This window comes from Molossus molossus, unplaced genomic scaffold (assembly GCF_014108415.1).
Source record: "Molossus molossus isolate mMolMol1 unplaced genomic scaffold, mMolMol1.p scaffold_m16_p_17, whole genome shotgun sequence".
Classification (NCBI taxonomy): domain Eukaryota; kingdom Metazoa; phylum Chordata; class Mammalia; order Chiroptera; family Molossidae; genus Molossus; species Molossus molossus.
The window spans coordinates 25,557,000-25,582,908 of record NW_023425352.1 but is presented as its reverse complement, the minus strand read 5'-3'; the positions used below and the strand labels follow the sequence as shown (position 1 = coordinate 25,582,908).

General features: G+C 37.2%; 1 protein-coding gene across 8 annotated transcripts in view; it reads left to right on the top strand.

Moving 5' to 3' along the window:
* Positions 1–25,909, top strand: part of R3HCC1L (R3H domain and coiled-coil containing 1 like) — an 86,223-nt gene that overhangs the window by 35,100 nt on the left and 25,214 nt on the right. For 7 of the 8 annotated variants that reach the window (XM_036264775.1, XM_036264772.1, XM_036264776.1 and 4 more), the window contains one exon: positions 11,548–13,367. In XM_036264775.1, coding sequence (XP_036120668.1) covers positions 11,562–13,367 — 1,806 coding nt within the window. In that variant the 5' untranslated portion in view covers positions 11,548–11,561. Of the gene's footprint in view, positions 1–11,547; positions 13,368–25,909 lie in introns of those variants that run through there. The other variant, XM_036264777.1, reaches the window with a different exon arrangement.

Sequence of the window (25,909 nt, the reverse complement as noted above, 5' to 3'; positions counted from 1 at the left end):
CGACGCTTTAACCGCTGAGCCAAACTGGCCAGGGCAACATCATTTCAAATTCTCTGGTAGCCACATTAAAAATACAAAAACAAACAGCTGACATTAATTTTAATGTTTTATGCAAGCCATTAGATTCAAAATAATACCATTTCAACATAATTAATATAAAAATATTAATGAGACATTTTACATTTTGGGGGGGTATACCAAGTCTTTGAAATCTAGGGCTATTTTACATGCACAGCACATCTCAATTTAGCCATTTTTCAAGTGCTCAATTGCTATGTGTGGCTAGTGATACTATATTGGATAATGTAGTTCTATTTTTTTTTTTTTTTTTATCCTCACCGGAGGACATTTTTCCATTTTTTGTTCAGGTAGAGTGGGAGGGAGAGAGAGGAACAGAGGGAGAGAGAGAAACATCGATGCGAAAGGAACACATCGAGTGGCTGCCACCCGCACGACCGACCAGGGTCGGGGACAAACTGCAACCGAGGTACGCGCCCTTAGCGGGAACCGAACCCGGGTCTCTCAGGACCGCAGGCCGACCCTCTAACCGCTGAACCAAACCGGCCAGGGCGGATAATGTAGTTCTAGATCATGCTTGACCAAAAAGTAGAGATTGCTTCAGCATTCTACAACATTTGAAGGTGTTTTTCCAACATTAAGTAATTTATGTGCTGCTTGTTTTATTGTCCTGTCAAGTATATTAAAGAGGTAACATTTTTCTTCATTCATCATTTTCCTATTTATAGTGATTTTGTCCACTAAAGATCTGATTATTAATTTTCATTGCCTTTGCTTTCTCTTATACCAATTTATAGTAATGGCCTCTTATATTAATACAATAGTAGATCTTTATAGTGATTTTATTTTGTAATTACAAAAATTTGTACTACCTTTATGGTAAATTCAAACAATAGTAAGATATATCTATAAATTAATAATTCTTAATTCTTTTCTCTTATTTTTTACTCTCTCAGATGTAACTGCTGTTAAGAGTTTAGATAATAGCCTTTCTTAGGAATATACATTTATGAGAGATTCTTTTTTTATCCTCACCCGAGGACACTTTTTTTCCATTTTTTGTTCAGATAGAGTGGGAGGGAGAGAGAGGAAGAGAGAGAGAGAGAGAGAAAGAGAGAGAAACATTGATGTGAAAGGGACACATCGAGTGGCTGTCACCTGCACGACCAACCAGGGCCGGGGACAAACTGCAATCGAGGTACATGCCCTTAGTGGGAACCGAACCCAGGTCTCTCTGGACCGCAGGCTGACGCTCTAACCGCTGAACCAAACAGGCCAGGGCCATTTATGAGAGATTCTTAAGTGAGAAAATTAGTACTTTGAAAATACCTATTAGAGTGGACCTATTTAAAATGAACACTAAAGTTTTATAGTTATTAATTAAAAGAAGATTTGTTAGGGACAGTTTTATGAAATGAAAACATTTACCATATATTTAATAAAATTTAGGTTGTAATTACAGCTGTGCTAATTCTTAGAATTAAGAAAGAATGATATATCTTCTTGGTATAATTATTCCACTAAAATTATGGGGTAGTCTGATAGCATCCTTCACTTTGTTTGATTTTCTTAGGATTTATCATATAGTCTAGACTAAGGCATCAGTTTTACCAAAACTATTGAGAGCTTTAGTAGTTTCTGAAGAGATTTTTCTTAATCGCTTGACATTTTCTTCCTTGATTTCTATTCTGTCATCATTCTTGTTGGATTTTCCCTTCTTCAGTTGTTTACTGGTTTGATTCTGCCAAATCTTTTATTCCCCAAGGGTTTTGCTGTGAGATGAGCATTTCCTTCAATATTATTTTCATAGACTTCATGAAATCCTGCATTCTTTTGAAGTTTTGTATTTTCACTTTACAATTGAGTTTCATTGTGTTTACTTTGTATTATGGGATGTTGACAACATTAGACTGTTAGAGATTGATGGGCAAAGCCAGGATACATAGTTGAAGTAGATGTTATTGTCAAGTAGTAATGGATTCTGTAGGAATCGAGGCACATTTTGAATATTACTGTATTATAAGGGCTTTTGATTTCCTGTGTAAACTTGTAACTTAAGGAATTCAACTGCCTGTTTAAATAATAGCTAACTTTTATTGAGACTTTTACCATGAATGGCAATTTTGTATACATGCATTATTTTATTTAATCTATTCAGTGTGCCTGTGAAATAAATGTATTATTGTCCTCATCATATGCTTTAAATAAACTAAGGCTTAGAGCCATAACTTTTGCCATAATAAAGTTAAGTAATATGAGGTCAGCTACTCAAGTGTGGGACTGGGATTCTAACCCAGGAACTATAGCCCTTACTGGACTGCATACTCATGTATATTAACATACTTTTTAAAAAACATTTTAAAATTGATTTGAGAGAGAGAGAAAGGGAAACATTGATCTGTTGCCTTCTGCATATGCCCCTGCTGGGGATCAAACCTGCTACCTGGGTATGTAACCTGACTGAGAGAGTCAGACCTGCCACCTTTTTGTGTACAGGACGACACTTCAAAAAACTGAGCCACATCAGCCAGGGCCATACACATGCTTTTGTGCAAAAAAGTGGATTGGATTATTGTTGTATTTTCACTTAGCATCATGTTTTGTATATTGAGCCACTGTAAGAAATTATTCTTGTTTAAATTATTTACAGCTTTTGTTTATTTTATTTTACTAAGTTTGCTGTTCTTGGTAAGTAAAAGGCTTAGATTTTCATATCCATGTGTGAAATAGGACTGGAGGCATTGGGCCTAGGATAGATGAGTTGGAAACTGAGTTTACCTTCTAAAGCCTTAAATCTCAAAGCATTGTACTCTTAATCAAAAGGTAGATTAGAAAAAAACAAATTACTCAGTTACAGAGTGAAGGGGAAAGTTTCCTGAGATTTTGTAACTACTGTTTTACTCTCATGTGAGTTGAGTTTCATATTTATACTCACTGCTTGGTCCAGAAAACCTCAAACTTAAAAATTAACATTAATGCAGAACCGCTCCATAGAGGAACACTTGTAGTCTGGCTATATGGAGTTACCACTGATACTAATAAAGCCTAACTAATGTTGAGCTCCCTGTTCAAAGGTACAAAAAAAAACAACAACAACAAAAAAACGACAGTGCCTTAAGCAAAAGCCAGAGACAGAAGAGATAGCAGAATTAAATTTGCAAGAACTTCAGAAAGTAGAACCATTAAATAATACTTAGTATTATTTTTAAAAATCTAATTATAAAATTAATTGAAAAATAAATGCCACATTATAATAAATATTAAATAATAAAATAGAAATATTGTAAATGATAAAAGATAAGAAAACAAACAAGAACAACAACAAAACTAAGGCCAAGGAGATCATCAGGGTCAGGGTAGGGGACAAATTAAAATTTAAAAACTGATTGGATAGGATAAATGCAGAATAGGCAAATATAAAGAGAAAACTGGTAATGTTGAAGATGAATCTGAAGATAACTACCCTGAATGACTAGAACTAGTAAAAGACTCAGAGCTAAAATATCAAATAGTGTTGCCATAGTAGAAAAATAATACTAAACACACACTTAGACACATAGTAGACACTTGAGAGCACCAAATTAATAAGAGGATATCTTGAGAATCATCAGAGAGGAATGAGAGAGACCTACAAAAAGCAATGACAAATTTACAACAGATTTTCTAACAGTAACAATAGAAATAAAAATTTATTGAAGGATGGGAGCAGTGTGAAGATATTTTTAGATGAACACTAAGTACATATGGAAGGGATTGTAAAATAAAAGCATTGTACAGTTGTCTAGGAGACAGACTAATGATTAACTTTAGATACTTAGACAAACACTCATGTTGAAATGCTAAAAAAGTACTATGATTAACTTCTATATCAAATTTGAAAACTTATGTCAAAAGACAGATTTTCTAGAAACTGACTCAAGAAGAAACTTCATGCCCGGCTGGTGTGGCTCTGTGGATTGAGCATCATCCCATGACTGAGAAGTCCAGGTTCAATTTCTGATAAGGGCACATGCCCGGGTTGTGGGCTCAATCCCCAGTAGGGGGCGTGCAGGAGGCAGCCAGTCGATGTTTCTCACTCACATTGATGTTTCTGTCTTTCTTTCCCTTCCTCTCTCTCTAAATAATAATTTTTTTTTTTTTTTTTACAAAAAAGAAGAAACTTAAATAGACTTAACATTAAAGGCAATAAATCATTTTTAAACATTTTCACCAAAAAATTACCATTCCCAGGCAGTGCTACATATTGAGTTATACCAAACATTTAAGGAGAAGTAAGCCCAGCCTTATACATAAAATTTTAACTTATGTAATATGTCTTACAGTAAACCTTGATAACCCAATCATGTAATTCCCAATACTAGGCAGGAAAATGATAGACTTATTTTGCATGGCAAAATCCTCAGTAAAGTGTTAGCAAACAAGACAGGCAGTTCTCCTGACATTGGATATTCCATATTTTTTCATTGATTTGAAGTGCCATGTTTGTTATAAAATGAATTCCCATGTAAATGTGAGTCCATGTTGAGTGGGGGAAAATATATTAGTATGCTTCATCTGTCATCTTGAACTGAAAATCTAACTGTTGAACCTTGCAATAAGGATTTTTGCATTGGCATTTTAAATTATGCTTTACATAAATATCTTTCTATTACATAGTTTTGCAAGTCATTTGAAGGGGATCTCTGGGTCAGAACTCAATGTATACCTCATTTGAAACATTTCATTCTACAGAATATTTCATAGTTCAAACAAATATAAGTTGAAAATAGATGTGAAATATATTGTCTGCATATTTTGACAAAATATGTTTTCCTCTCATGTTCTCACATATATGTTTATTAACATATATGAATTGATTGTGCCTTGCCTCATTCCCAAAGGAATTTGAAATGTCTTTAAAAAGGGACAGAGAAATAAATATTATCAGACATCTGGGATGGATTAATCATTGTGTTTGAGCACCAAACTTAATTCTGTGTTTTCTGGGAAAGAATAGAAAGGGACACATTATGCTCTGTCTGTTGAAAGGATTATACATTTTGAGAGACATGCTTTTTTCCTTCTTTTTACAATGGAACATTGGATAAGATGATAGTTACTTTCAACCTCCTGTTGCAAAAGTTAGAAAATGTTCTTAAGGTGTATCAGCCAACTATGAAAACTAAGATTTTAACATTGAGTCTTAACTCAGGGAATCTTAGTTTCTGTGCTATAAGATGCATGGTGTACTTTGCTTTCTGAAAAATGCCAAGGATTCACTAGTAAACATGAAGGGACTTGTAGAGTTGGAAAGTCATCATTTTGCAATCATCAATAAATTTTGTATTAGATTAGAATCATTAGTGGATGTAAAATCCAGGGGGAAATTGTGATGAGGAATAGGATATTTACATGCTTTTTAAGTGTCACCCCACAGACTGCTTATTAATTGCAAGGGAGAAAATACACAGTAATTATACAGTAGAGAAATTGGACTATACCTTGACCTGGTGATCAAAGTTAATATCACCACTGAAGGAGAGATGGAAATCATGTGCCTCTAGATGTGATGCCTTGAGAAGGACACATGACCACCTATGTACTATTGTGGCTATGACTGTATAACCTCAATCTAATCAATAGGAAACGTCAGACAAACATTAAATGAGGGATGTTTAATTTTAAAAAGGGGGTAAGGGGAGCTAGTCTTAAAAAATGTCATTGTCATAAAAGAAATTGAAGAGCTACTGAAACTTTCTAGAATATAGGAGGCTAAAGAGACATGCTAACAAAATATATCACTGATTCTATACTGGATCCAGTATTGGGAGAGGAAATTGTGCTATAAAGGAAATTACTGGGTCAACTGACAGAATTGGAATACTTATGTTAAATTTGATAAAAGTATCAATGATAGATTTGCTAACATTTATAACTTGTAATTATGTAAGAGAATATGCCTATTTATTGGAAATATACTCTGAAGTATTTAGGGGTAAAGGACCATAATGTCTATAATTTGTCCTCCACAGATTCAGGAAAAAATGTGTGTGTGTGGAGAGAGAGAGAGAGAGAGAGAGAGAGAGAGAGAGAGGAGGGAACATATATGATAGCAAAACATGATAAAGAAAGTAGGGTAAAATGTTAACATTAGATAAATATGAGTAAAGGTGTACAGGTGCTCATTGTGGTATTTTTACTTTAGTAACTTATCTGTAAATTAGAAATTATTTCCAAATAAAAAGTTAAGACAAATATATGGTTTAGTTATGATGTAACAGAGTGATACCTCATTTTCTAATGAGGTAACAGAGTGATAGAGCTTAGAGAATTTTTTCTGGAAGACTGAATAGTTAACATTCTCATTTAGCAGTTTCTCTCAATTATCAGATGTCTCAAGTGAGCTTTGGTAAGTATTGGATTAAATCAGTTCATGGTTGAATTATCCAGTGAGTACCTTAAGTGCCAGTATTCCCCATTGTTGATTGAAGAGGGATCCATATGTTTTCTATACAAAATGTGGACTAACACGTGTTGACATTCTGTTACAAAAATATAAAAGCCTGATTTGTTTTGTGCTAGTTCACTGACTCAGGAAGATGGGTCAGAGAGATACTTGAAGGACGTTACTGTTATTTTCTCTTAAGAAGAATTTGAAACTGTAGAAGCATTTAGACAGGTGCTCATGTATGATTTCAGTGTTCAAAAGTATAGTTAGAAAAAAATGATCTAGCCTAAAATATTCTAAGGTGTGTGTTAGCAATGAACTGCCCACCGTTGTAAAGGAATCTGAATTTTTATCGTTTTTAGAAAATGAAATTTTAAACAGGATTACATGCTGATGGCTAATCCAGGATATATTAACTGCAAAATACACTCTACATAACTGATTCTCCCCTTCAGATAAGCAAATGGAACTGATAAAACGACTTAGAACACTGTGGAAAAGTTAAAGCAGTTTTAAAAGAGAGAAAGAAATGATCAAGTGCTTTTTTAAAAAAAAATTTTTTTTTTTTGCATTTATCTTCAGATAGATGGGGAGGGAGAGAGAGAGAGAGAGAGAGAGAAACACCAATGTGAGAGAGACACATCAAGTAGTTGCCACCCACATGACCCCAACCAGGGCCGGGGACAAACTGCAACCGAGGTACGTGCCCTTAGTGGGAACCGAACCCAGGACTCTCCAGTCCGTGGACTGATGCTCTTACCGCTGAGTCAAACCGGCCAGGGCTCAAGTGCTTTTTTTAAAAAAAAAATCCTCATCTGAGGATATTTTTCCATTTATCTTCAGATAAAGTGGGAGGGACAGAGGAAAGGAAAGATAAGGAGGAAGGGAGAGAGAGAAGGAGAAACAAACATCGATGTGAAAGAGACACATCCATTGGTTGCCTTCCTCCCGACCCTGACCAGGGCCAAGGACCAACTGTGACCGAGGTACGTGCCCTTGACCAGAATCAAACCCATGACTCTGGTCTGAGGGCCAACACACCAACCGCTGAGCCAAACCGGCCGGGGCTGATTGAATGCTTTTAATAAATATCTAGACGGGAAAATTTTATTCCAAGACATTAAAAAATTTTTTTTTCTCTTTATTGATTTTAGAGAGAGGGGAAGTGAGAGGGGGAGAGAGATAGAAACATCAATGAGAAAGAATATCGATTGGCTGCCTCCCACATGCCCCCAACTGGGGATTGGGCCCACAACTTGGGCATGTGTCCTGGCCAGGAATGGAACTGGTGACCTCCTAGTGCATGGGTCAACGCTCAACCACTGAGCCACACTGGCTGGACTAATCCAAGACATTTTAAGAATTGCATATGACAGCCACCACTTATTCCAATGTTAAAGGCCTTTGATACCTACATTTGCAAAAACAATTTATAAAAACACAGCAAGACTTTAAATTGAATTGACATTATCTTGAAAGTCCACAGGTAGGGATGCTTCTTTTTTGTTTGTTTGTATTATGAAAAGATTGTCATAGCCAGTGGTATGTTGGAGTATCTCCTACTGGACTGAGAAGTGATTGTTAAAATTTTAGGAATTTTGAAAACTGATTGTTAAACACAGCTATTAACATTTAAATTATATAGGTTATTATTAAATAAATGACATATATAAAAATGTAATAAATACTTAAAATTCATTACTTTGTAGTTTTATTTTGCTACATATTACTATGATCAATGACATTGAATTATTTTTGTTTGTTTTACCTTTATGGTTGAAATACTGTATCATAATGTGTTACTGTGCATCTTTTCCCATTTTTGTGTTCAGTGTTACTACAATGGTAGCTTAAAATTATCCACAGTGGGAATATTTACACCACAGAGTTCAGCAAATGCCATAAATCAGGACTCGATTTTTGTTTATTGATTGTGTAGACTTTAAGTGATGGAGAAAATGCTAATGCAAACTTAAAAGTGTCACAACTTTAGCTGTTACATTGTGCTTAGCCCAAAAAATTGAGGATATATTTCGTTAAGAAATGATTTTTGCCCTGCCGGAGTGGCTATTGGTTGAGTGTCACCGTGTGCACCGAAAGGTTGCTGGATCAATTTCTGGCCAGGGCACATACCTGGGTTTCGGATTCAATCTCCAATCGGGCATGTATGGAAGGCAACTGATTGATATTTCTCGCATCAATGTTTCTCGCTCTCCTTTCCTTTCTCTAAGCATGTCCTCAGATGAGGATTAAAAAAAAAAAAAGATTTATCACTTTACAGTGTTGACATCATTGAGGTAACAAAAATATCAACCAGTACTCCAAACTTGACTTGGAAAGCTAAACATTTACCAGCACACTGCTAGTTGTGACATAATTGAATTCAGTGTTTTAGAAGGAAATAGATAATAACAAATTTATTATTCTGTTATTCAGCTTTAGGACATTGTATTATGACAATATGTGAACATTAACTAAGAAAAAAAAAAGAGATTTAAGTCATTAGCTGTAGCACATAATGATTTTAAATTTGAAGCCTTTGATATATGTCTGTTATTGATGAGAAATAGAGTCATAGAATTTAGTTTAAAGAATGTTGAAAATTAATCCAGACCAATCTGTTTTACAGACATAAATTCTTCGTCTAGTGTATCAGTCATACAGACTATTTAAATTATTCTAGATGCATAGTTTATTACCTAAAAATAGTGTTGGAGAACTCTAGAAGTAGAGTTCTTTTTATATTGAGCTAAGCTTTTTTAAAAAAAATTCTAGTTGGTTCTAGTACTGACTTCAGGAGAAATATAGAAACATAGAAGAGAAATTTTGTTCTGTAGAGCAACCTATTAGGAATGAAGGTAGCTGGGATGTTTCTATTTAGACCTCTTTGGGCAAGAAGTATATACCTTTACTTCCTTTAACCATACATTGTATGGTATCTTTTCCAGACTGTAACCTAAGACTTCTACATCACAATCTTTTGGTTGGTTCTTACTGACTTTGTAGATGAAGTAAAAACCTTTAGATTTTTTTGTGTGCAAATTGTATACAAGTCAAGTCTTCTGTGTTAGATTCCTTTTAACCCAAAGCAGATCGTGGTTTTATTCAATGGTATGTCTTTTTTTTTTTTTTTATCCTCACCTAAGGACATTTTTGCATTTATCTTCAGATAGAGTTGGAGGGAGATAGGGAGGAAGAGAGAGAGAGAGACATCGATGTGAGAGAGACACATCGACTGGTTGCCACCCACACGACCCCAACTGGGGCCGGGGACAAACTGCAACCAAAGTATGTGCCCTTAGTGGGAACAGAACCCGGGACTCTCTGGTCCGTGGGCCAACGCTCTAACCACTGAGCCAAACCAGCCAGGGCCCTTGTGTCTTTGTATTACTTTCAGCACAGCATTCCAGATTGTAGAAATGATACTAAATTGTAATTTTACAATTTTTGATATTTACTAATCCTATTTATTTTGTGTCATTTGCAGATTTGGTAAACACTCAGTATCTATTATTTAGTCATATTATTGTTTAAAATGTTGAATTTCAAAGGGTTGTGGGGACATAGTTTAACCTTCTCCAAATTCACTTCTATCCATTATCATTACTTTTTGTTTTGAGTCTTCCTACCAGTTCTGTTAAGTAGCTCACATTTTACCATCTTATATACAAGTTCATCATAATGTATTTTGTCAAATGCTTTGCTAACTGAGATCAAAATACACCGTGTCTAGGGCATATCCTCCAATGGAATACATGTTTGTACTTCTATCTTTGAAAGGTAGGCGTTTAAAAAAAATCCTGGCATGGTTCATTGTAGTTATATTCTTCCACAAATGCAAAGTTAGAAAGAAAATCCACAAAGATTGGTGAACTAGATGATTAAGACATCAAAAGAGAAAAGGGACAAGAAGATCACTCAGGACACTTGGGGATCAGAGTTAAGGTATATACGTAGACTGAAAAGAAAATAGCCTGTGCCATGAGAGCAGAGCTCCTTTACTGAGGAAGTATTCTGAATCAGGTGAAATTTTAGGGATCTGGAATAGTGTGGACAGGATTTGTTAGCCTTTCTTTTCCTCTTCCTATCTCTTTCCTTTGATACATTCCTTTGAAATGTATGTGGTGAAATTTTAACAGTGGGTACTTCAGATTGTGTATGGCTGTTTTTTTTTTTGTTTGTTTTTGCTATGTGTAGCACCTCCTTATTCTCTGGACAGCCTAATAACTACTTTACGTGTTTTTTTTTTTTTTTAAAGAATTACTCACTATGAAACTGTCTAGCACATTTCTTTATATTTTGTAGATTGGTAAAAGGTTTATTTAAGTTTTGTAAAAGTTTTCCTCTTCATAAATTCCATTGAGCAACCGTGGTGCAGATTGTCAGGAAGTTACTAATGTGAGTTGTCTCATCACATTGCTTGGCCTCCACCCTCCTTCATTCTACCCAGACCTGTTTTATTGCTGCTGGAAGGAAGAAAAATTTATAGTAGATCACTTGATTAAATAGTATTAATAGGATAATGGTTTTCTCTCTCCCACTACCTATTTCTTCCTAAAAATTGTAGTTCAAAAGTAGTTCCTGATTAGTTGTCTTATTTTCTAGCCCACATCAAGTTATTTAAGTTACTATTTTTTTAAAAGTTATATTTATATATGTATATTTATGTTGGGCAAATGTGTTTTTAGGGGTCCTCCTTGAGTATACTGTTTAATGTAAATTATGAGCTCCTAGAATATGGAGATGGTTGTGTTTTATGAGTACTTGATAGATGAAAATCACTGTTCTACTAATCTGTTTTAATTCAGCCCCAAAGAAGGCTATTTGTTCATAAAGTAGAGAACACTTGGGAGGTAGAGGTAAAAGATTTGGGAAGTATGAAGAAAGGATATATGGATAAAATTCATGGGCTCATGAATTGCTTTGGAATTTACTTTTATTAGTTACTTACCTGATTGCAGTAATTATTTTATGGCAGATTTTCTTTTAACTTGAGGGTTTCTGTAGGATGGATTAGTAGGCCCTCTCCTTTGAAAAAATCTCTTGGTTTAATACATTGCAATTAGTTTTTTGGTAATTAAACCGTTCTCTTTTTCTTGCAGATTGTGGTGGTGCCATGCAGCAGGAAGCAGTGCGATGCAAAGTTCGAGCCAGAAGGCCTGACATGGCACTTTATGTGCCTAGGGCTCGAAGGGGTGTACTACTCCTCAAGACAGGGGATGAGGAAAAGAGCTGTGGTCCACCTGACTCTGTGGTAAAAGAAGAACAAAAAGAAGATTGTCTCTCCCAAAAGGAGATCTTTAAAGAAAAAGCTAAGGCTCAAAGACTAAGTATTTATCCTGATAAAAAGGAGCATAGTCATAGGGAAGGAAAGAAATCTTCAACAAAATTAAGAAAAGACACATGCCTTCAAGAAAACAGTGAAGATAGGGTTTGTACCAACAGGGGAGCCACAGAATCCAAAGAAATACTATGCCAAGGACATCAGCAAGGAGTCCTAAATTGTGGGATTGAACCTAGTATACCTTTACAAAGACATTTTAAACCACAGAAGGTGGAGAGGTTAGAGGTTGAAGCCATAGATGTGACAGGACATGAGAGGTTGCTTCTATCTCAGTGTGGTTCAGAAATCAGTGAGGCTCCAATTTTAAATAAACCATTCCAAAATATGGAATTCTATGATTTCAATAGGCTCGAACCAAGTGGGGAAACATTTGAAAACAGAAATTTAGAAAGCAGAATTGAAAATAATGCCAAGGTTATAGAGATACAATATCAGTTTCCTGGAATTTTAAATTCTGTTTTGAGACCTGAGAATATGATTACACCAGTAAAACTAAGCTCTGATTCTGAAATTGTGCAACAAGGCATGCTAACTTCAGGTGGAATGTTGAAGCTTGGCAGTGGAGGCATCACCACTATTCCTGTTCCTGGAAGTCCAGATGGTGTCACTGGTCAAACTTTTGTAGACTCTGAAGCTGAGAATGTTGGTGATACAGCCAGCAGAATAGATTTCATGTTGGGTCAGAAAGGTATAGATTCCATTCCTGAGACAGTGGGTCACGTCTCTCATAAAATGACTTCAGTCAACAAATTAGAGGGTACAAATGGCATTTTTGATCCAGCAATGATTAGAGAGTGTGAGGAGAATGACACCACTGCTGATGAGTTATGTGTAAAGTATGAACCTTCTGATACAGCTGCCCTTGCTCATGAAACAGATACAGGTAATGGGTTTAAGAGTGTAGGTGACATTACAAATAAGGCATGTCTGATGGACATCACAGATACTGTGTCTGATCGAATAACTGTAGACAGCCCTTGTGTTGTTGCAGTTAGAATAGCTGATGAGGCCTATAGCAACACTAGTTCCTCAAAATATTTAGAAATGAGTACAGATATAGCCCCTTTTCATGTAGCTAGAAGTGGGAATGACCCTGAAAACTTAAGCAACCTCACTGCTTGCTCAGATACTTATGCTGAGAGTATTTCATCTAGTTTCACAGAGTCAACAGGAAAGTTGATAGAGAGCTCATCAGATTGTGCTTCGTCCTTGCCTATAAAGAAGATTGCTGATAGTAATTGTAACACCTCTTTGGACTCTGAACTCTGTATGTTAAATGGGACAAAAGTACTTTCAGATAGTGCCTTGGGCAGTGATCTAGATTGTACTGGTGATGTAACAGAAGCATTGCGTGAACTGAAAACTGCTGAAGAGTTCAAAACAAAAGAGAAAGATGGCTCAGAGAATATAAAATTTGGTATATCCTTTCCTGGTATAGAATCAGTTTCTATAGAGACATCCATGGAGCCGAAAGTGACTGAAACTTCTCACATGGAGGGAAGTGCTGCTACTGAGGAGAGCTGGGAGTCCATGTTTAATGATGATGGTGACTGTCTGGATCCACGTCTTCTACAAAAGGTATGTTTTGTGGAAATTGCTTGATGCTTGCTTAGATAAGTTGTAGATTCATAGAACTTGGGATTTGGGGGTTAATTCTATAGACTTTGTATACATTCCCTCATTTACATCCAATGTATGTGTTCCTACAATAAACTTACAGGATTGTAGATTCAGAAAAGAATAACTGGTAGATCTTTAAAAAATAAAATATACAGAATTGAGTGATATCTATAATAGCCAAGTCCTGAGTGATCTTAGTGAAAAGATTAAAGATGAGTTTAATGGATACTGGTTATCTGTTGAGGAAGTACAGAGAGAAACTTCTTCAAAGAGGCTTTTCTGTTTTGACAGGATATATTCTACACAGGCATATTTGAGGGAAGAAAAACAGTTTATTATTGTTCATATTTTATTTTTCCAGTAGATGTTCAGATGTTTTGAGACACTGTAGAGTGAAAAAATTAGAGAAGGGAAGAGTAAAATGAAGGTATGATTGTTTTTTAAGGAGTTTATGCTGAGTTAAAATAAGGAATCAGTGATTGTTGAGTCCATATAGAAAGTAGAAGTGAATAATGACATGCTGGCTATTAGAGTTCATAAATAAAAAATGTTAGATATTTGAAGACATCTTAAAAATTAGTTCAGTCTTTTCATTTTCTTAATTTAGACATACAACATTTAAATTCTTTATCATGGATTCACATAACCTTTGCCTGAAGTGGAAAAAAACTATTTTCCTATAAAATCCCCAATTTTATAAATGAGGACATTGAAACTTAGTGGTCAAACCTTTAGTAAAAGCAGAATCAGGATTACAGTCTAATTCTGCTTAATCCAGTGTTCATGTTTTTTTTCCTACCAGACCACTTCCTCACCTATAGCATAGAGTTTTATTTGAGTGATTCCAAAGAGCCTTTTAAATATGTGATGAATTTTTTGTTTCTGACAGTTGAACTAGAAGTACAGAAACATGATCACATGAATATGAAAGATACATGAGACTGAAGCAATCAGCCCATTGGACAGAACTGACTTTCCAATAGCAAGCAATTCCTCCTCACTCTTGGAAGGTGTTTGCGTCCACACCTACCAGCAGGGCACCTCTTTTCCTTTTTAGGGTGGCCTCCAGATGCTTTCAAAACATCAGCCTGGGCAGTGTGGTTTAGTGGGTTGAGCATTGTCCCATGCACCAAGAAGGCAATGGTTCAATTCTACTTCAGGATATATGCCTGGGTTGAGGCTCAATCTCAGTAGGGTATGTGCAGGAGGTAGCTGATTGGTGTTTCTCTCTCACATCAATGTTTCTCCTTCCTTTCTTTAAACAACAATTTAAAAAACCATCATTGGTGCTAGAACATTGATTTTGTGTGGTAGCTTAGGGATATAGCTTTAGTATTGAGGGGGCAGGGCATTCAGGTGGATAACTGTTTTTCAGGTCTTAACATGATTTAGAATAGGTGCAAAAGACTTTAGACAATCTCTCAGTATTTTGAGGAGCATAGTACTATAGTCAGGGAGAACACTAGCATTGAAACCTGGGAATGGCAGAAAATGGAGTATGTAGCGTTTTAAGCTGAATACACAGCCAGTGCCTGGGTATTGTGTTTGGGTATCTTGGGAGGTGCTTGGAGTGATGAGGATAGATGAGAGCAACAAAGGAGGAGATGGATTGAGAATGTTAAAGCAGATCCAACTTTAAACTTTACTCTCCTGTGCTTTGGGTTTTAAAAGATGTAATAATAATGTTATTAAAAGATGTCAAAAATCCAGTAACATTAATAGTCCTTTGATTACTATCACACTTAATTTATTATTTATATTACTCCAAACATACTTTATTAAAGGTTAAACCAGAGTGTCTACCTACCTTGAAAACTTGCCAACCAAAGATTTTTGGCTCTTTTCCCAGCTGGCCTGTTTCTTTGTTGACAATGGCTAGACATATGGAGGTTTGTCTAATACTTCTAATAGGCAGGGAAGTATGTTGTAGAGCAGGGTGTGGCAGCCATTGGTATGGGAAGCAGTTTCCTGTGATGTTTGAACCTCTAAAACTGCCTAAGGAGGGTAGAGAGCATAGCTAGGTCATTATTGAGCTCCCAGAACTGCAACTCTTGATGAGTCTCTGTAGAGCACACTTAATTTCCTAAAGCCATGGTATGAAATACCCAGAGACTTAATTTGGTAATAGATAAAGAAAAGGTTGTTGGCATGACCTCTTTTAACCTTCTGAGATCTTGGTATAAGAACAAAGAAATTATCATTGTCTAGCTAAAACTTCCATAGCCCCTGTGCCTCTACTGATCAGCAAACTTATTGGTAGGAAGATTAGTAGGATATCATTATCTTTTGTTAATAGTTCCAGCTCATGTTAACAGACTTATATAGCATATTTTTATTAAAATGTTTGAATTAACATGTTATTGATTGCCTAAGTGGGGATTTAAAGACCCACCTTCTAGCTGCTGTGTATTCTAATGTAATCACTTGGGACATTCAGAGAAGAATCTGATTGAATTATATACTCTGTTTATTGTTCATTTCATCCATGGATAATGACTAGGTCTCTGGTTCACGTGGAATGAGGGAACATTAAGAACATTAAGAAGATTCCATTGTTCATAGTTTGTGGTTATTTTTTAAACTCAGCAACTCCTAAAATTAAAACTCTCCCTCTGAGTTTTGTTAGGTTTGTTGCATAATATTTTTTCCCTCTGAATCTATATTCAAACCAGCAGCGTTTTAATTTCTTACGCCTTTTCTCAAAACTAAAGAAAGGGATAAACATTTTGGGGCCTACATTGTCATTAAAAGGAAGGATTCTTATCTGAAGCTTCAGAGATTCCTGATGTACTTACTCTGTCCCTGGCAGTGTTTTTACTTCAGTGAGCCCCATGAAATGTGGTCTGTGGGGTGTGTTTAGGGCAGATGGGATAGGAGCAGTGATGTTACTCACAATGTTTATTCATTTAATTAATTTGCTATTTAGTGACCATAGCAAGGAGAGGAAATGGTAGGGTTGGCAAAGAGAACCATATCCTACCCTCATCAGGAAAAAAATAGACAACTAGATACAAAAATTAAAAATATATTTGTGTTAAAAAGCTTGGTTAAAGATAGTAGCATACTTTTTGGGAGAATTAAATCTCACCCTTACTTTGATTTGAATTCATTTATTGTTTTATGAAAGGTTATTGTAGGCATGCTGGCTGGCTTCTAGGCATATTGGGCTTTGGGATGGAGTGGTAGGGAGAAAAAGAGTGACTCATCTGTTGGCCTGACTGTTGAAGTGGGTAGCCAACAGTATAAATATATTTAAATTTAGACTTTTTTGTTGTGATAACTTTGGGGCTAGAGTGTGGGGAGGTATAGTAAGTTTGAAATAAGGCCTAGATTTGTGACAGAGGAAATTTAAGTGGTAATCAGCAGCTTATACAAAAAGTATTGTGGCTGAGATTGTTAAGGAAAAGCCCCAGGGATTGCCCAGGCATACTAGATAATAGGCTTAAAGCACCAAGAAGACTCTATTTCTGATCCTTCAGATGATGGGTCATACTATATTATATTGCCTTCCTGGAACAAGACTGACTTGTTTCTTAAACCACTGGATCTGAGACTGCATTTTGAAGGTCAGAAGTACATATCTATTGCCTGTTGCTGAGAGGGACAGGTAGGCACTAATATTCTATCAAGTAATAAACAAGGAACAATTTTGATGTGAGAGAACAAGTCTGTGTGTGATACAGGGTTTTAGGTATCTAAAGGGAGATTAGGAAAAAGTGGGTCAGGGACTACAGAAATAAGAAGTGGAAGGGCAATAAATTTGTTTGTAATTTTTCTTAGGTCTGATGGATAGCCATTGTCACTGACTATCATAGCAAAACCTGGGTTAAGTTATCAAGGTTAGTTTGGGAAGCATCCACCTGTTGGACTGTTTTATTACTATTTCAGGCTAGTCTAGTTTTGCCTTTCTACTTCATCAATAGTATCTCTCCATCTAGTCTTTCCAATCATACTGGGAGGAAGAGGAAATACAAATATGTCTCCCTGCCTTCTCATTCTTCCTCTTGACTATAAATTTTGTCTACTACAGCATTTTTACTATTTAGTAGATCTATATAGCATCTTCTAAAGATGCAATATCAGTCTACCACGTTAACCTTTCTGTCCTGTCTGAATAGGAGCCTGATCTGTCAATCCAGGATATTTGCTTAGTCCCTGCCTATCCATGTGTCTACATTACCATTCATAGGAGAGAGCTAGAGCTCTGAAATTTATCCTCTGGGATGGGGGTCAGTAAATTATCTGAATCAATTGTTGGGGCACTCTACATGTCTCATCATTGTAGCTTTCTTTTTTCCCAATTTTTATTTATTTATTTTTGTTGTAGATGTGTCTCCTTTTTCCCCTATTGACACCCTCCTTCCCATCCCTCTCCCCCGCCCTGTCCCCAGCTTTGTTGTCTATGTCCATCGGTTATACATACATGCATATAAGTTCTGTGGTTTATCCCTTCCCTCCTCCTCCCTTATGAGGAATGTCAGTCTGTACCCTACTTCTATGTCTCTGGGTCTGTTTTGTTCATGAGTTTGTTTAGTTCATTATATTCCAGATAAGTGAGATCATATGATATTTGTCTTTCTCTGCTTGGCTTGTTTCGCTTAGGATAATACTTTCCAGGTTCCTCCATGTCGTCTCAAAGGATAAGAGATATTTCTTTCTTACAGCTGCATAGTACTCCATTGTGTGCATGTACCACAGCTTTTTTATCCACTCGTCTACTGATTGGCACTTGGGCTGTTTCCAGATCTTAGCTATTGTAAATAGTGCTGCCATGAACATAGGGGTACATATATTCTTTCCGATTGGTGTTTCAGGTTTCTTAGGGTATATTCCTAGAAGTGGGATCACTGGGTCAAATGGCAGTTCAATTTTTAATTTTTTGAAGTAACGCCATAGTGTTTTTCCATAGTAGCTGCACCAGTCTGCATTCCCACCAGCAGTGTACCAGGGTCCCCCCTTCTCCACACCCTCACCAGCACTTGTTGTTTGACAGGTGTGAAGTGATAACCTCATAGTTGTTTTTAAAGTTTTTGGGTTTTTTTTGGTACTTGTCCCTAGTGGGAACCAAATCTGGGACTCTCTGGTCCGCAGGCCAACGCTCCAATTGCTGAGCCAAACCGGCCAGGGCATAGTTGTTTTAATTTGCATCTCTCTGATGAGTGACATTGAACATTTTTTCATATGTCTCTTGGCCATTTGTATGTTCTATTTGGAGAGGTGTCTCTTTAGGTCCTCTGCCCATTTTTTAATTGGATTCTCTGTCTTCCTTTTGTTGAGTTGTGTGAGTACACTATATATTTTGAACATTAACCCCTTATCTGATGTATCATTGGCATTTATGCTCTCCCATATAGTGTGTTCCCTTTCCATTTTGATTTTTGTTTCTTCTGCTGTGCAGAAGCTTTTTAGTTTGATGTAGTTCCTTGTGTCATTTTTTCCTTTGTTTCTCTTGCCTTAGGTGTTGTATCAGTGAAAATTCTGCTGCGTATGATGTCTGAAAGTTTGTTGCCTGCATTTTCTTATAGAATTTTTATGAATTCATGAGTCACATTTAAGTCTTTTATTCATCTTGAGTTTATTTTTGTGTATGGTGTAAGTTGGTGGTCTAGCTTCATTTTTTTGCATGTAGCTGTCCAATTTCTCCAACACCATTTATTAAAGAGGCTATCTTGACTCCACTGTATGCTCTTGCCACCTTTGTCAAATATTAATTGAGCATATTGTCTTGGGTCAGTTTCTGGGTTCTCTGTTCCATTGATCTATGTGCCTGTTCTTATGCCAGTAACAGGCTGTTTTGATTACAGTGGCTTTGTAGTATAACCTGATATCTGGTATTGTGATTTCTCCTATTTTGTTCTTCTTTTTCAAGATTGCTGTGGCTATTTGGGGCCTTTTTTGGTTCCATATAAACTTTTGGAGTATTTGTTCTAGTTCTGTGAAGTATATTGTTGGTATTTGGATGGGAATTGCATTGAATCTATAGATAGCTTTGGGTAGATAGTATGGACATTTTAATTATGTTAATTCTACCAATCCATGAACATGATATATGCTTCCATTTTTTTATATCTTCCTCTATTTCTCTTTTCAATGACCTATAGTTTTCTGTGAAGAGATCCTTTACTTCTTTGATTAAGTTTATTCCTAGGTATCTTAATTTTTTTGCCGCGATGATAAATGGGATTGTTTAAGTTTCTCTTTCTGTGAGTTCATTATTGGTGTACAAGAATGCCGTCGATTTCTTGATGTTAATTTTGTATCCTGCTACTTTGCCAAGTTTATTAAGTATAGTGGATTGTTGGTGGACTCTTTAGGGTTTTCTATGTACAGTATCATATCATCTGAAAATAGTGACAGTTTCACTTCCTCCTTTCCAATTTGGATCCCCTTTATTTTTTCTTCATGTCTAATTGATGTGGCTAAGACTTCCAGTACTGTGTTAAATGAGTGGCAAAAGTGGACATCCCTGTCTTGTTCCCGTTCTTAAGGGAAATGCTTTTAGTTTTTGCCCATTGAGTAATGTTGGCTGTAGGTTTTTTATATATGACCTTTATTATGTTGAGATATGATCCCTCTATTTCCACATTGCTGAGCGTTTTTATCAGAAATGGGTTCTGAATTTTTTCATATGCTTATTCAGCATCTATTGATATGATCATGTTTTTATCTTTCATTTGTTTATGTGGTGTATCGCATTTATTGGTTTGCGAGTATTGTACCATCCTTGCATCTCTGGGATGAATCCCACTTGGTCATGGTGAATAATTTTTTTGATGTATTGCTGGATCCGATTTGCTAATATTTTGTTAAGGATTTTGGCTGTGTTCATCAGGGATATTGGCCTGTAGTTTTCTTTCTTTGTAGTGTCTTTATCCGGTTTTGGAATTAGGATTATGCTGGCCTCATAAAATGAGTTTGGAAGTCTCCTGTCTTCTTGGATTTTTTGGAATAGGTTGAGGAGAATGTGTATTAGATCTTCTTTGAATGTTCAGTAAAACTCTCCCGTGAAGCCATCGGGCCTAGGCTTTTGTTTGCTGGGAGTTTCTTAATTACATCTTCAGTTTCCTTTGTTGTTATTGGTCTGTTCAAGTTTTCTGTCTCTTCCAGGTTCAGTTTTGGGACCTTGTGTGTGTTTCTAGAAATTTGTCCATTTCGCCTAGATTGCCCAGTTTGTTGGTGTATAATTGTTCATAGTATGTTTCGATGATCCTTTGTATTCCTGTGCTGTCAGTTGTTACTTCTCCTCTTTTGTTTCTGATTTTGTTTATTTGGCTCCTCTCTTTTTGTTTTCTGGTGAGTCTGGCTAAAGGTCCATTGATCTTGTTTATCTTTTCAAAGAACCAGCTTTTTGTTTCATTAATTTTTTTGAATTGTTTTTTAGTCTCTATGGCATTTATTTCTGCTCTGACCTTTACTATATATATTTTTTTTCCTTCTACTTGCTCTGGGTTTTTCTTTTTGTTTTCTTTCTAGTTCTTTAAGTTGTAGGGTTAGAGAGTCGATTAGGAATTTTTCTTATTTCTTGGGGTAGGCCAGTAGTGCTATGAACTTCCCTCTCAGGACTGCTTTTGCTGCGTCCAATAGATTTTGTTTTGTTGTGTGTTCATTTTCATTGGTTTTCACGAAGTTTTTAATTTCTTCCTTGATCTTGTTGTAACTCATTCGTTGTTTAATAACATGCTATTTAGCCTCTAAGTGTTCGAATGTTTTTGTTGTAATTGAGTTCTAGTTTCATACCATTGTGATCTGATTTCAGTCTTTTTGAATTTGTAGAGACTTACTTTGTGTCCTAACATGTGGTCTGTCTTTGAGAATGTTCCTTGTGTACTTGAGAAGAATGTATATTCAGCAGCTTTGGGGTGAAATGTTCTGTATATATCAATTAAGTCCAACTGATCTAGGTCTCCATTTAAGGACTCTATGTCCTTGTTAAGCTTTTGTCTGGAAGATCTATCCAGTGGTATCAGTGGGGTGTTAAAGTCACCCACTAAGATCGTATTGCTACTGATCTCTCCCTTGAAGTCCTCCAGAAGTTTTTAAGTGTATTTTGGTGCTCCCATATGGTTACTAGGTTTATATCCTCTGGTTGGATTGTTCCTTTTAATATTATATAGTAACCTTCTTTGTCTCTTATTATGGCCCTCGTTCTGAAGTCTATCTCGTCAGATATGAGTATTGCTACACCAGCTTCTTTTTCATTTTCATTTGCTTGGAAAAATTTTTTTCATCCCTTCACTTTCATTCTGTTGTCAGTCTTTTGTTGTTAGGTGGGGTCTCTTGTAGACAGCATATATATGGGTCATGTTTTCTTATCCATTCGACTACCCTGTGTCTTATTTATTTATTTATTTATTTATTTATTTATTTATTTATTTCCTCACCCGAGGACATTTTTCCATTTTTTGTTTAGGTAGAGTGGGAGGGAGAGAGAGGAACAGAGAGAGAGAGAGAAACATCGATGTGAAAGGAACACATCGAGTGGCTGCCACCCGCACAACTGACCAGGGCCGGGGACAAACTGCAACCGAGGTACGCGCCCTTAGCGGAAACCGATCCCGGGTCTCTCAGGACTGCAGGCCGATGCTCTAACCGCTGAACCAAACCGGCCAGGGCTACCCTGTGTCTTTTGATTGTCCATTTAAGCCATTTACATTTAAGATTATTATTGATAGTTATTAGTTGCCATTTTTCTTTTCTTTTCTTTTATTTGTTCCTCTTTCTCTCTCTTTCTTCTTCTTACAACAGTTCCTTCAGCATTTCTTGCAATGCTGGTTTGGTGGTGGTAAATTCTCTTAGCTTTTTTTTTTCTTTTTATCCATGAAGCTCTTTATTTTTCCTTCAATTTTGAATGATAGCCTTGCTGGATAGAGTAGTCTTGGATTCAGACTCTTGCCTCGCATTACTTTGTACACTTCATGCCACTCCCTTCTGGCCTGCAGTGTGTTTATTGAGAAAACAGCTGTCAGTCTAATGGGAGCTCCCTTGTAGGCAACTTTCTGTGTCTCTGTTGCTTCCTTTAAGATTCTTTCTTTGTATTTAATGTTTGCCATTTTTGTTATGATGTGTCTAGCTGTGGGTCTTTTCATGTTTATCTTGCTTGGGACTCTCTGTTTTTCCTGGACTTGTGTGACTTTTTCCTTCATCAATTTAGGGAAGTTTTCTGTCATAATTTCTTCAGACAGTTTCTCTATTCCTTTCTCTGATTCTTCTCCTTCTGGTACTCCTAAAATGTGAATGTTGTTATGTTTTGTATTGTCCCACAGCTCTCTTAAACTCTCCTTCTGCTTTTTAATTTTTTCCCCCATTTGCTACTCTATTTGGGTGTTTTTTCCTACCTTGTCTTCTAAGTTGCTGATTCAGTCTTCAGCTTCTTCTAATCTACTATTGAACCCTTTAAGGTATTTTTTTTTTTTTTTATCCTCACCTGAGGATATTTTTCCATTTTTTGTACAGATAGAGTGGGAGGGAGAGAGAGGAAGGGAGAGACAGACAGAAACATCGACGTGAAGGGACACATCGAGTGGCTGCCACCCGCATGACCAACCAGGGCCGGGGACAAACTGCAACCGAAGTACGTGCCCTTAGCGGGAACCGAACCCGGGTCTCTCCAGACCGCAGGCCGACGCTCTAACCACTGAGCCAAACTGGCCAGGGCTAAGGTATTTTTTATAATAGCTATGTCATTCTTTATTTCCTCTTGATTTTTATGCATAGCTTCTACCTCTTTTTTTAAGTTGAAGTAGTTCCCAGTGAGCTCTTCATAATTCTTATTAAGTTGCTTGTAGTTCTCACCAAATTGTTTGAGCCCCCTTATAATTCATTGCTTTGAATTCTTTATCTGACAAGCTGCTTTCTTCTAGTTCCTGTAGTTCCATTTTTGGTGATTCCTCCCTATTTTTTATTTGAGTGTCATTTCTTTGTCTCACCATTTTAGCAATCTGGTACTTCTAAGCCCGGTGAGGGATGTTGGAGTGTGTAGGCAGGTCGGTGTGTATCAACTGAGGCTGCTGTGCCTCCCGTCCAATTTTGGTGTTTGGCACCTCTTGCCTACTGTGAGTCCTGGACGATTGACACCTGGCAGCTGGTATTGGTCTGTTGTGCAGGTCTCGGCTCCCCAAGACTTACTGCTGCTTGGGCTGGGGCACTGTTCCTGCTCAGCTTCTGCTGATGCTCCTGGACATGGTTCTCAGCTGCCGATATGTGCTGCTGCTGCCTGGGGTGCATGGTCCCGCTGGTATGTTCTGGGGTGTGTGGGTTTCCACTAGTATGTTATTGGGGTGTGTGGGTTCTATTGGCACGCTACTGGGGTTTGTGGGTCCCTCTGGTACACTGCTGGGGAACGTGGGTCCAGCTGGGGTGCTGCTTGGGTACCCTGCTGCCTGATGGGGCTCAGCTCCTGATCATTCACTGCTGGGGGCAAGTGTTAGCTCCCGGTTGGCACTGCTACTGCTGCCGCTGCCAAGCAGTGTTCTCAGGTTCCAATCCTTTACTGCTGTTGGGGGCTGAGGATCCTCTGCACCTGGGATTTTTCTGCTGCTGAGGGGAGGGGCTCCGCTCCAGCTCTACTACTGCAGTTTTCAGGGGCAGGTCTTAGCTGCCCTAGCCCTGCTGTTTGGGCTAGGGCAGTGCTCTGGTCAGCCTTTGCTGATGCCACTGGGGATGGCTTTCAGCTGCCAATCTGAGCTGCTAATGCCTGTTGGAGTTGGGGGGGGGGGCTCTATTCCTGCCCAGTCACTGTTGCTGTCGGGGGAGATCCCGGGCTCCCAAGCTAGAGCTAGTGCTGCTGTGAGGCTGGGTGAGCCGCCACTGCTATTGGGGTTGGGGCTACGGTTCCCAGCCAGTTTTGGCTACTACAGCAGGCACCTCGATAGTGCTGCTACTGTGTGCTGACCATGTTGACACAGCTGAGTCCACTGGACCAATGGTACAAGGTACCCTGCTGGACTCAGGTCTCTTGGCCCTAGCTGCTCCCTGTTTCCTCCTCCCAGGGAACACCTGGGATCTTCCAAAATGGTGGGACCTCCCGGCTGTGTAGGGGACAGATCGCTGAGGTGCCGCTTACCATGGTAGCCAGCTGCTTTCCATCCACAGCACAGGAACATTTTGCCCTGTGTCTCTGCACTGCTCAAGGTTGATCATCTACACGTGCAACCTAGGTATGTGTCCTTGACCAGAATAGAGCCTATGACTGGTCCGTGGACTGATGCTCTAACTGCTGAGCAAAACCAGCCAGGGCTGTAGTATTATCTTTTTAGGGAACTCTTTTTGCATGTTTTAACTTAGGACATGAGAAGTTTGAAAAGACCGGAAATACTTTAAAAAAAAAAATAGTGTTATTTTGATATCTGCCAAAGATGGGAGTTTAAATTGGTAAAACACTTTAACATTCAGACCAATATGAAACATTCTTGGCTGTTATTCTCAAGTTTCTGTGGTAGACCTTAGAATCAAATTCAGATAATCCATAAACCTTACTGTTTATAGCTTAAGCTTGTTTTCCAACAAAATCTTTATCAAAGTTTATAGTAAATAGTAAAATTTAAAGTTGCTTTTCTTCAGTGGAAAGTGAATTAATAAGCAGTTAAGTAGCCACAAGATAACAGTAGAAGAGAAAAAATATAACCAAAGGGCTTGAGTAACCTAACCTATGTAATTGAGAATTGATTATATGGGTTAATTCTATAAATAATTATGTAAGTAGACATGGTAATATTTGAGGCAACTTATGGTCAAGTCTCTATTGTTCTTGTCCCTGAAACCCCCTTGTGCCCCCATATTTAAATTGGTTATAGCTATGCCCTGACCGGTTTTGCTGAATGGTTAGAGCATCAGCCCGTGGACCAATGAGTCACAGGTTCAATTGTGGTCAAGGACACATCCCTCGGTTGTGGTTCATCTCCAGCCCTGGTTGGGTCATGTGGGAGGCAACCAGTCAATGTGGCTCTATCACATTGATGTTTCTCTCTGTCTTTCTCACCCTCTCTTCCTCCTACTCTATCTGATAATAAGAAGAAAAATATCCTCGGGTGAAGAATTTAAAAAAAAAAATTTGTTATAGCAATAACTAGTTTAGAGTGATTTATTATGTTTAATTGTGTTTAAGTAAAAGTACCCACAAAAATGTTTTTATTATTCCCTTTTAAGAGCTGAACTAGGATTATATCACAGCCCTTGAACTTTAGGGACTAAGAACTAAAACTTTAATTTGTCTAAAAGATAGAACTAAACAAATCTTTCTTTAAAAAAAGCGGAATGTTAGCATTGAGAGGGACCTATAACATAATGTAGTCTAGCCTTTTTATTTTATATGTAAGATAACTAAGGCCTAAAAAAAGTTGTTACTTACTTAGCTAAGGTAGTGCCAGAGTTGGCACTAGAATTCAAATCTCCAGGTTTCATTGAATTAAAAATGCCATTATTGTGTTTATGTATCACTAAGAAAGAAGAAATTGAAACTTACACACAATGCTTACCTTTATGATTTTAATTTTATACATATT